The sequence below is a fragment of the Octopus bimaculoides genome, chromosome 11 (genome assembly GCF_046866305.1).
Source record: "Octopus bimaculoides isolate indiv1 chromosome 11, ASM4686630v1, whole genome shotgun sequence".
Lineage (NCBI taxonomy): Eukaryota > Metazoa > Mollusca > Cephalopoda > Octopoda > Octopodidae > Octopus > Octopus bimaculoides.
In genome coordinates, this window is record NC_142938.1 from 75056468 (window position 1) to 75069038 (window position 12571).

General features: G+C 37.4%; 1 protein-coding gene across 25 annotated transcripts in view; it reads left to right on the forward strand.

Moving 5' to 3' along the window:
- Nucleotides 1-8667: 8667 nt before the first annotated feature.
- Nucleotides 8668-12571, forward strand: part of LOC106875082 (serine/threonine-protein kinase BRSK2) — a 316142-nt gene continuing 312238 nt past the window's right edge. For 24 of the 25 annotated variants that reach the window (XM_089360366.1, XM_089360373.1, XM_089360367.1 and 21 more), the window contains exon 1: nt 8677-9276. In XM_089360366.1, the coding sequence (XP_089216492.1) occupies nt 9201-9276 (76 nt within the window). In that variant the 5' untranslated portion in view covers nt 8677-9200. Of the gene's footprint in view, nt 9277-12571 lie in introns of all 25 variants that reach the window. The other variant, XM_089360385.1, reaches the window with a different exon arrangement.

Consider the following 12571-nt stretch of genomic DNA (forward strand, 5'->3'; position numbering starts at 1 on the left):
TGTATACATCATATATATATACACACACACGAAAGTACATATATACATACATATATTTATACATGCACACATACATACACAAACAAACACATGCACACAAACACACACACACACACACACACAATGAGAGATAGATAGACAGATAGATAGATAGATTGATAGTTTGATGTACATCATCACCAACACAATCATCATCATCATCATTTAACTTCTGCTTCCCATGCCTGATATAGGTTGGATGGTTTGACTGGAGATAGTAAGCTTGAGAGCTTTGGCTTGGCTTCTATGGCTGGATGCTCTTCCTGACACCAACCATTCCAGAGATCCAGAGAGTGTACTGGATGTATTTGATGTGTCACCGGCATGGATACTATATATATATATATATTGAAGAAAGAAATGGTATAGTTCTCCACAATATACAGTATAAATAGATGCGTTCACATATATGAATTTTTATATATTTATAAATCTTCATATGTTTTATATGTATTTATAAATTCTTATAAATTTTTATCATGTCTCATATATGTAAACACATTTATAAATACTGTATATCATGGAGAATTTCGATAATTTGAAATGGATTGAATGAATATATACGCCGACCTCTGAAATTTGCATCTCTCCTTCTCAATTATATATATATATATATATATATATATATATATATGTATAAACCACAAACCCCTTCAGATAGATGGGCGATCTGTAGAAAAGGTGTACGTAGAAACTCTATATGATGTACCCAGTGTAAGCTATGGACACATAAGAGGTGCAGCAATATCAAAGGAAGGCTAACTAGGAAGATAGTTTTTGTATGTGACAGATGCTCAGGAGCAATAAACACTGAAAATGTGCAGAGAACAACTTCTGCCACATTCCAGGGAGAAAAACTAGAAGTAGTTGATAGCTTCCGTTACCTAGGTGACCAAGTCAGTAGTGGGGGTGGATGCTCTGAAAGTGTAGCTGCTAAAATAAGAATAGCCTGGGCAAAGTTCAGAGAGCTCTTACCTCTGCTGGTGACAAAGGGCCTTTCACTCAGAGTAAAAGACAGACTGTATGACGCATGTGTACGAACAGCCATGCTACATGGCAGTGAAACATGGACCGTGGCTGCTGAGGACATGCGTAAGCTCGCAAGGAATGAAGCCAGTATGCTCTGATGGATGTGTAATGTCAGTGTGTATACTTGACAGAGTGTAAGTACCTTGAGAGAAAAGTTGAACCTAAGAAGCATCATTTGTGGTGTGCAAGAGAGACGATTGCACTGGTATGGGCATGTGGCGAGAATGGAAAAAGTGCCACACCCTAGCGGTTGAGGGAACCTGTGGAAGAGGTAGACCCAACAAGACCTGGGATGAGGTGGTGAAGCACGACCTTCGAACATTAGGCCTCACCGAGGCAATGACTAGTGACCGAGACCTTTGGAAATATGTTGTGCGTGAAAAGACCTGGCAAGCTAAGGGAGACCATAACCCATGGCCTATACCTGGGGTGTAGCCAGCCCACTTATGCGTACCTTTCCTTCCTTGGACACAAAACTCTGCTTGTGAAGACCTGTTGAGGCAAGTGAAATTGAATATTAATATTAAGATTGTTTGGTATTGGAACCCTGCTGTACTCTTTCACCACAACTTTGTCTTGTTCTTTCTTCTTGTTTCTGTTGTACCTGTATTTCAAAGGGCCAGCCTTGTCACACTGAATCTCCCCGAGAACTACGTTAAGGGTACACATGTCTGTGGAGTGCTCAGCCACTTGCATGTTAATTTCACGAGCAGGCTGTTCCGTTGATCGAATCAACTGGAACCTTTGTTGTCATAACCGACAGAGTGCCACAACGATAAACACATGTATGCATATATTTGTATGCATGTATCCATATGTATATGTAAATTTATGTATGTGAATATACATACATACATACATATATATATATATATATATATATATATATATATATATATATATATATATCAGTATATATATATACAGAGGGAGAGAAAGAGTGAGAGACACATACACGCACACATACGTAAATACATACACATATACACAGGATATCTATATAGTTTTCTCTTAATAATGTCATCCTTGCATAAGCGATATTTGATATGAAAATGTAATTCCACAGACAAATAAAAAGAATATGGACATTTTTACCATTTTGCAGATGAATCTTAACTGACTCTCTACTTCAAGATACTTGACAAAACACCACCACCACCACCACAACAACAACAACAATAACAATAATCACCACACCACCACCACAACCACCACTACCACCACAACCACCACTTCCATACCACCACCACCACAGATACTCTATCAAATGACAAGATGTGATGATATTCCAGTATTTCCAATTGCTCTAAAATCTGGATCATTCTTACCTGGCCAATTGGACAATCACTGTGCAGTTTGCACATAAGCAGGAGGTAATTTAACTCTACTTATATGTGTGTGTGTGTGAATATGTGTGTGTGTGTGTGCACATACTTAATAGTATATATGTATTTGTGTGTGTACATGTATACTTGACAATGTCTATGTGTGTGTATTATATATATATATATATATATATATATATATATATATACACATGTGTGTATATGTGTAAATGTTTGTTTGAGCATGTCTATGCTTGTGCGTGTGTGTGTGTTTTGTATGTATATATGTATGTATATATATATGTGTGAATGTGGGTGTATATATGCATATGTACTTTATAGTGTATATGTATTTCTGTGTACATGTTTACCTTACGATGTCTATATGCATGTGTATGTGTGTGTGTAGCAAATAAAAAAAATGATATTTAAATAAATAGATTTCTAAAGAGAAAGAAATTACACAGAAAACGCCAAAACAGAACATGCTAATCCAACACAAGTAAAGATGTAACTAGCAGGAATTGTCTTGTCATAGGATACTAATTTAGAACAAATATGTAGAGCAAAAAACAGCACCCGCAAAACATCTGAATGAAATCAGCCACCATCTCCAACAGGGAGAAAAATGTCTGCTAATGAAATTTAAGCAAGATGACTATCGAGAGAACGAGCAAAGGGAAGATGCCTTTGTGCAGAACACATCCTGCAGGCTCACGCTTCTAGTTAACATCAGCTGTGGTGCATTCTGGTCCCTTGCCAAAAGGATACAGTCTAACTTTGTTGATTCTTCTTGCCCCACTTCCTCAATACAGGCAGCTCAGTGTGTAGTACCCCTGCAGACAAACCTGCTATATTTATTACCCATGCTGTCTTTCAACTCCTCCCTACGTACACAATAGATCCCTCCTGGATCTGGACCTTGTATTCTCTAAATAAATAGAAGGACCCATAATCATATGTATTGTTGAAATTGGACACCCATGGGTTTAATTTCAACAATACATGTGGATATGAAACCTTTTATTTATTCACCTCAACATGCACTCAGCTGCCATATGCATGATCTTCTTCGGTCACAGAAGTCAAAGTAGGTAATCAGACTAAACCAAAGTTCTTGAAGCCATCCTAAAACAATGAATTTTGGAAATGATTGCTATCCTCACCAAACCATTTTTTTTTCTCAAACTATACAACAAGTGTGGCTGTGTGGTAAGAAGTTTGCTTCCCAGCCACATGGCTCTGGGTTCAGTTCCATTGCAAGGCACCAGGTACAGGTAAGTGTCTTCTTCTATAGCCACAGAGTTACTACAGCCTTATGAATAGATTTGGTAGACAAAAACTGAAAGAAGCCGAAAAGGCAGCGAGCTGGCAGAAACCTTTGCACGCCAGGCAAAATGCTTAGCGGTATTTTGTTCTAAGTTCAAATTCCGCCGAGGTCGACTTTGCCTTTCATCCTTTTGAGGTCAATAAATTAAATACCAGTTACATACTGGCGTCGATGTAATCAACTTAATCCCTTTGTCTGTGCTTGTTTGTCCCCTCTATGTTTAGCCACTTGTGGGCAATAAAGAAATAAGAAACTGAAAGAAGACCATTGTATGTACATGTGTATATGTATATATGTATGTATGTGAGTTTGTGTATGTTTGTGTCTCCTTGTCTTGATATCATGTGATAGCTGTAAAAAAGAGTCACTGTTATACCAGCAGTGCTTTTCATTTCAATGTGCAGTGAAAAAATATTGTCTGGCTGTGGGGAAATATTACCTTGCTAGGAAACAGGTGATGGTTGGTAACAGGAAGAGCATCCAGCTGTAAGAAAATCCACCTCTATAAACTCTGTCTAACCCAAACAAACTTGGAAAAAGTGGATATTAAAATGATGATGATGATGCTTATTTATTCTTTTATTTGTTTCAGCCATTTGACTGTAGCCATACTGGAGCACTGCTTTTAGTCGAACTAATCGACCCCAGGACTTATTCTTTTAAGCCTAGTACTTATTCTATTGGTCTCTTTTGCTGAACTGCTAGGTTACGGGGACGTAAACGCACCAACATCGGTTGTCAAGTATTTTGAATGTTGCATTCATGTTGATCTATTCTAAGGACCTACACCTTCATGGAAGTATGGACCAACCTCCATACCCTCTAGAAGAAGATGATCTGTGAATTTATTCTCCTGTCTGTATTCTTCCATCTACTGTTTTACTTTTTATTCTTCTGGAGGACTTTTGGGCCAAGGTCCATGGATAGTTTCCAGAAATCCCTAGCATTATAGTGCTACCAGAGGGCTTTTCCATTTTGAGATAAAATTCTACAGGCATGCAAGTTAGCTGAGTTTGCACAAGATGCATACAGAGTAACAAATATGTTTTGCATCTACTCATCCGTTGCTGACTTGTGGAGTTATATCAAACACCTCCTGTTGTGTGTAAGACGGATCTGGCTATCAGCTGAGTCCACTGTGAAGATTATCCTTTGGCTGGGAAAGACAGGCTGTGTTTATTTGTCTGGTGGCCTTGGTGAAAGAGGTGTGGTGAAAGGGCTGAAGACAAAGACTTTCCTCCTTGGCCAAGCCCTCATCAACTTTTTCAAGTTTCATTTGAAAAGAAAAGTGAAGGTGGAGAGGGAAGTGCTGCCTTAAGGGTCAGGGCAACTGTCGGTTTGGTGGGGTTTCCATGAGCATCACTTGGAAGTTCCCCTCATTTTGGGAAATTTTTCTTATTTGAATTTGCTTGTTTTTTCGTTTTTATTTTTACTGTTCACACACCTTCATGTAACTCCACATCACATCGTATTTTAATGCATCATCCTGTACTGTCCCCAGTCTATTTGCTAACCCTTAACTGTTAATAAAGAAATCATCACCATCATCACCATCATCATAATCACCACCACCACCACCATGGTGTGCATGAATGTTTTATATTTGGAATCAATGTCCTTGATATTGGGCCACAACCAGTTTTCTTAGATATGAAGACTTTTCTTACAAGTCATCACATTTCCCTAGAGGATGGATGAGGAGCAGATGGTAAGGAGGGTGATGAAAGCAGAAGTGGTAGGCAGCAGAACCAGAGGCAGACCTCAGTTTGTGTGGATGGATGGAGTGAGGAAAGTTTTGATGGTTAGAGGTGTTGGAGGGAGAGAGGCAAGAGAGCTTATAAATGATAGGAAAGCTTGGAGAGTGTTTGTGGACGGATGAGTGAATTTGATGTTGCTCAAAGGGGCACGGAACCAGCATGATGTGGCAGGGGTAAACCAGTGTGTGTTGTCAGGCCTAGCTGCTGAAATTAGGGGTTGCGTTCTTTGCCTTGACCATGGGAAACAAATGGAATGCCTGGTGTGTGTCTTGTGGCTACTCCCTCCTAAAAAAAAGGGGAATAGGCCAGGGTCTATAAAGAAAAAATATTATTGAGTAAGAGAGCAGTGCATGTCATCAAAGTGACCTTGGGGTACAAATATATGATGCCCAATAGACCCATCATGATAACCCGTCTGATAAGGATAAACCAGGCGCATGCATCACAACCATGTGTGTGACATGGTGATCGCATACCAAGATAAACAACACATGACCTTGCAGGTGGGGACCCAGTTAGAATTTCTCTTCAGGTTGAGTAACCCATCCCACTCAAAAGATCCTTAAATAAGGTTTGTTTAAGGATGATGAACGAAACACCGATGTTCCCAGGGATGAATTATTCAAATCCCAAAGAATTCCTCTCAACACATGGCTATGATGCTCCCCCACTACTTCTGCTCGCGATCAGAGATGCACATATCGTCAGCCACCAAGGGACATGCTCAACTGGTTAAGGTCAAACAACTGACAAGCAAATCTGAGATATTGGGCAGAATATTTGCTGTAGCCCATCTTTTATACCAAGACAAAATATGTACATGATAACATTTCCAATCAGTTAAGATCAGAAGCCAAGAGAGCTACTTCCTGATACTGCATCAGGGCATTTATTTACGTTCTGAGTTCAAATTCCGCCGAGTTCGATTTTACCTTTCATCCTTTCTGGGTCGATAAATTAAATATCAGTTAAACACTGGGTCGACGTAATCGACTAGTCTATTCCCCAATTTCAAGTCTTGTACCTACAGTAGAAAGGATAATAATAATAATAATAATAATAATAATAATAATAATAAAAATATTTCGTCGCTTTGTCTACGTCTTACGAATGTTGCCAATGTTTGTGAAAGAATGTATTCTAACAATTTTCTTAAATGCACTTTAAATATAGTTACCACTTGCGAATTACATCGTGGGCGACACTCCCGTAGATGGCAGTTCTTTTAAGATCAACGACTCTTGTCACTGGTGTCAAGATAACCCAACGAACATACATAAACGCCGTGAACCCTTAAAATCAGGCCATTCTGCCTGTCACTTTATCAATATATACTATTGGTGAAATGGCATTATATAAACAATGGTTAAATTCTTCGAAACTATTGAAGTTGTGTAATTAGTGTTACGTGTTTTGAATCAGTTAATTTCATATTTACATCTAAAAAACAAACTGTTCTTAACTGGGACGACATAGAATGATGCAGCGTGTTCGAAGTTTTTGAAAAAAAATACAAACTGGATATATGTGTGTGTGTATATATATATATATATACACACACACATATATATATTCAGTTTGTTGTATATATATATAGGAATCTATACACACACACACACATATTTATATATGTATATATGTGGGAATGTATGTATGTATGAATGAATGTGTGCATATATGTATGAATGTGTGCATGTATGTATGAATATATGTATGTATGTATGTATGTATAATCAACGCAAGCTCCTTTAGCAATTAGTTCATTAATCTAATATTTCTAGCAAAAGAATTCATCTTTCTTCTTTAAATGTTTATCTATTACTCGTGTTCACTATAATTACATCTACGAAATAACGCAATGTGCTAATTCGGTAATAACAGTAATAAAATAATAATATGATTTTTCTCCACCATTCAGTAATAATAGTAATCATAACTGTTGTCGTTAATTATGTAATTCAAAAGGAACATTTCTTTTTTGCTTTTATAATAAACAGGCTTTTTAATGTTATATTTTATTTTTTATGAGGGTATTTCGGGCTGGTGGCTGCACGTTGCACAACTGCACAATTCCTTGTCATTCACTAAAGCATTTAAAGCTGCTTCTAAGAGTTGTCAGGCCTGCTGCTTCTTTCCTTCATTGGTAGGAGCGATGCTGGTGGTAGTGGTGGTGGCCTGACACCGGTAGTGAATGGAAAAGTGATGTTGGTTATTGATGGTATCAATTCTAAGCACCATCACTACTATCATCATCATCATCATCATCACCGTAATCACCACGATCATCATTTTGCTTTCGTCGTGGTGGTCGTCACCATCATCTTAAGTCATCACCCCCTGATATAGGGTATTAATTAAAAGAAAGAAGAGAATTGTTATATACCACTCTAATTAGTAGTAACCATGCCTATATAAACGGGAGTGCAAAATAAAATTAAAAGGAAAATAAATAAAATAGAGAACGAGAGAGAGAATAGAATGAGGTAGCTTAGAGTCTCTTAATAGTGGCAACAGTGGCGTGCAAGCTTCACTTCTAGTAGTCAGAAGCAAAACAAAGATGCGGTGGTGGTGGTGGAGGCGGCGGTAATAGTTACATGGGTGGCGGTGGCGGCGACAGCTGTGGTAGTGGTGGTAATAGCTGTTGTAGTGTTAGTAGTATTAGCAATGGTGGTGGTGGTGGTAATAGCTGCAATCGTATTAGTAATAGTAATAGTAGTAGTAGTGGTGGTGGTGGTGGTGGTAATAGCTGTAGTTATATCAGTAATAGTAGTTGTAATTGTATCAACAATAGTAGTAGTAGTAGTAGTAGCTGCAGTTGTATCACTACTACTACTAGTAGTGGTGGTGGTGGTGGTGGTAAAAGCTGTAGTTACATCACTAGTGGCAGTTGCTTGCATCCGTAATACTAGTAGTAGTAGTAGTAGTGGTGGTGGTGGTAATAGCAGTAGATGCATCAGTAGTAGTAGCAGCGGTAATAACACATCAGTAGTAGTAGTAGTAGTGGTAGTGGTAGTGGTGGTGGTGTTGGCGATATTAGTGCTGTTGTTAGGGTGGAAGTGGTGGAAAAGGAAAGAAAGAGAGAGAGAGAGAGAGAGAGGAGGTTGTACTGTTGCAGCAGAGGTAAAAAGCGAAAGGCAGAGCCGCAGTCGCCTCCTCCGCCGCCGCCGCCTCCTCCGCCGCCGCCGCCGCCGCCGCAGCAGCAGCAGCAGCAGCCCGTACAGCAGCAGTAGCAGCCACAGCGGCATCTTTATGGCGCTCCACACCAATCGATTCTTTGACTACCTAAATGTTGTTAAGTCTAAGCGAGCTGTCATGAGATATGGCATCCTGGTCAGGAGCTCTGCTTCTGACTAACAACGTTTGCCTTATTTTCATTTTTATTTTTTTTCCTCTAGCACTGCTCCCTTAGGGCCCCCCCCTTTTTTTGTACCCCTTTTCCTTTACGAGTAGTAGTAAGTAGTAAGAATAATTAAAAAAAATAATAATAATAATAACCATATAAAATCTGCAAAAAACAAAACCAAAAACAAGCCCAAATAAACCCCCGTATATATATATATAATCAAAAAGGGGAAAAGGAAAAATTATATCCCTTGTAAGCTGCTAACCCCTAAAACAACAAGAAAACCCTACGATCTCATCATTGGTATTGATTGGAAAAAAAAAAAGAAGCAAAATTAACCAAACAACAACAAAAATAAAAGCTGATTTCATTCCAAGATGTCTCATAGTCAGAAGGAGGAGCAGTACGTCGGACCATACCGGTTGGAGAAGACACTAGGCAAAGGTCAAACAGGTAAGTGGAAACCAGAAGTAATTGAGTAAATGATGATGATGACAGAAAAAATGTATAACGATAATTTAACTGCATCATCAGATACCGTGTATCGCCTAACATCATTGTACCTCTCTACTGCCCATTATGATTGTTATTAGTGTTATTATTATTAATATTGTTATTATTATTATTATCATTATCCTCTTCCTCATCGTCGTCAAAAGCATCGTTATCAACCAACATCACAATTACATCAAGCATCATCGTCGTTATCATCCTCATGGTACACCACTACCACTACTACTACTACCAATATGAAAACCACCACCACCACCACCATCACCATCATCGTCGTCGTCGTCTTCATCATCATCATCGTCGTCTTCATCATCATCATCACCACACGCTTCTATCACTCGCATCAACATCACCATCATGCCATTCACCACTACCGTTGTCATTACTACTACTACTACTACTACTACTACTATTACTACTTCCGTCATCGTTGTCATCATCATTGTTGTCGTCGTCGTCGTCATCATCATCATCAACATCATCATCATCATCACTATACACGCGCAAAATAATAACAAAAAATATCGCGTGTGGATTACTATGTGTATATATGTATGTATACATATACATGCATATATGTGTATGTATGTATATATATACATGTATGTATAAATGCATGTCTGTACACACACATATAAACATAAAAAATATATGTATATATGTATTCAGTTCCATACACGTATTGAGTTCTTTCAGTTAATGGTGCTTGTTTTTATAATCAAAAACGTCTTTGCGTGCATGTATGTCTTTCTTTCTGTATGTGTATATGTACATACGTATGTAGGTATTTATGTATGCAAGCACTTTACTATCTGTCTGTCTATCTATCTACCTGTCTATCTATCTATCTACCTGTCTATCTATCTATCTATCTTTCTATCTATCTACTTGTCTATCTATCTATCTATCTATCTCTTTCTATGTATGCGTATTTCTCTCTCTTTCTATGTGTTTATGAATGTATATATATGTATAAAGATATATACATATGTATAAAGATATATACGCATGCATTTATGATTTCCTTTTGTCCGTCCATGCCAGCAACCGTCAGTAATGTATATTAAAGTCTCGTTCATAAAATAATAAAAAAAAGACAGACACATTTGAAGTCGACTTCAACAATATTCATAGATTGTGTATTCTTCGTAAAACTGCAACCAATTTGTTAAATGTTACATATTTCGACATTATGCCTAAAATCCTAGCACTTGTCTTGTAGCATGTGTAATGTTAGAGGGCCATCAACTGATGAAGATGCTAATGTAATAACAAAAATATGATGATGTATAATGCGTGTGTGTATATATATATATAGAGAGCGAGAGAGAGAGAGTGGAAGAGCTGCATATATGTTGTGGTTTTTAACTCATGTCAACTCTGAAAGAACATGCCTATCTCTTATCAAAGGTGATCTTGCTATGACCATATCGTTTTACCACATTTTTATCTATGACTAGCTTTATCCCACGAGACAACGAGGAAAGGACTCTCTTACTTGATCACCTAGCTAGAAAATAGCAGTAAAATCTCTATCTCTCTCTCTCTCTCTCTCTCAAACCACACACCTTATTATTTCATTGTCTTACTTTCTAATTGAACTGACACATTAGATAATGTAGCCTCACGTATTCCTTAAAAATATCGGATGGTCATGTCTAAAACGCCTTTAATTATACGTCTGTTCGACCAGGGCTGATCTTGGGCTAAAGTGCAACTACATATGCTCTCTCTGAGAAGATAAGAGTTGTATGAAAGAAGACTGTGGCTGCTAGCTGTTATTTCTAGCGGGTCAGGTCTAGTGACCACATACAGGCTGCTGCCGACCGGCTTCATTTTTACCTTATTGTTAACTTTTCAAATCGGATAAAACAGAACAAAAACACAATTAGCGTAAGACGAAAAAAAAACAAAAAAAAAACAACAAAAAAAAATATCCCGAAGCAACGTAAAACTTGCATGTAACATAATATTTTACTGTATAATTCTTCTTTCCAGTGAATATCAATGTGTTAAGTGTATAATTACAATATCAAGCACCGTCGCCATAACGTCTATTCCGACATGGAATATTACAACTCTTGCTCCTCACTTCTCTTATACATATATATTTATATACATTAAATCTGTTGTCGAAATATATACAGTCCTTTGTCCAGTCCCACTATAAACAATTCAACTCAATATAATAATAATTCTACTTAATTACTCAATAATTCATCCCAGAAACACCATCCCCATCACCTACCCTCATTTTATCGATATGTCCCATTAATTCCATTTATAATTATACTGCTCTCTCTCTCTTCTCCTTTTTCCTGTTTTTCCCCCCTTTCATCAGTTTTGTCACTGTTTTTCTTCAAACAACTAAATATCCTCAATACGTTATTTATTTATTATAATTATTTTCAATTTCTTTTTCTTTTTTTAAAACAAATTACTGCTCATTCCAAGAAAACATATTACCATTTGATATGTATATTTGGATATATTCAATATATAAAGTCGTGTGTCATATCTATCCATAGATAGATAGATAGACAGACAGATACGTAAAAAGAACAAGGGTAACAACACAATATTCAAATCACTTCGATTGAAGAATGATTGGGAACGAAGTAATTTAAATATTACTTGTATTAATGTGTTGTTTTCCGTGTCTAATTTTCATGATAAATTTTGCTCTGTATACATTACAGCCTTATTATTCTACAACTGATCTAGGTGTGTGCGTGTGTCTATACTACACAAAGCATTTTAGAAAGATGTAGATATTGGAGTGTGATATAATGTATTGAGCTCTAAGTCATTGGTTACATGCCGTATTAAATACTTAGCACATTATAGCAAGGTGTGTGTGTGTGAGGATATATGTATGTATGTGTGTGTGAATACATATTTTATATATGCATACACATGCAGTTAACTGAATTCGAAGGTTCAATTGTGTTTGATTATATGATTAGCTAAGCACGTAATATTTGCATGGTCGTTCTAGCTGTTTATCGAATAGCTTATTGTATAGTTGTGATACGCATGTTCACTGTATGTCTGTATTGCATGGTTATCTCTATGTTCACTGAATGTCTGATTATCTGGTTGTTCACTGAATGTCTAATAGGTAATTGCTATCTGGATGTTCGTTGAGTGTCTAAGTGTATGGTTGTTACATGCGTGTTCGCTGTATATCTGATGGCATGCTTGTTATACGTGTGTTCACCATTTGTCTGATGGT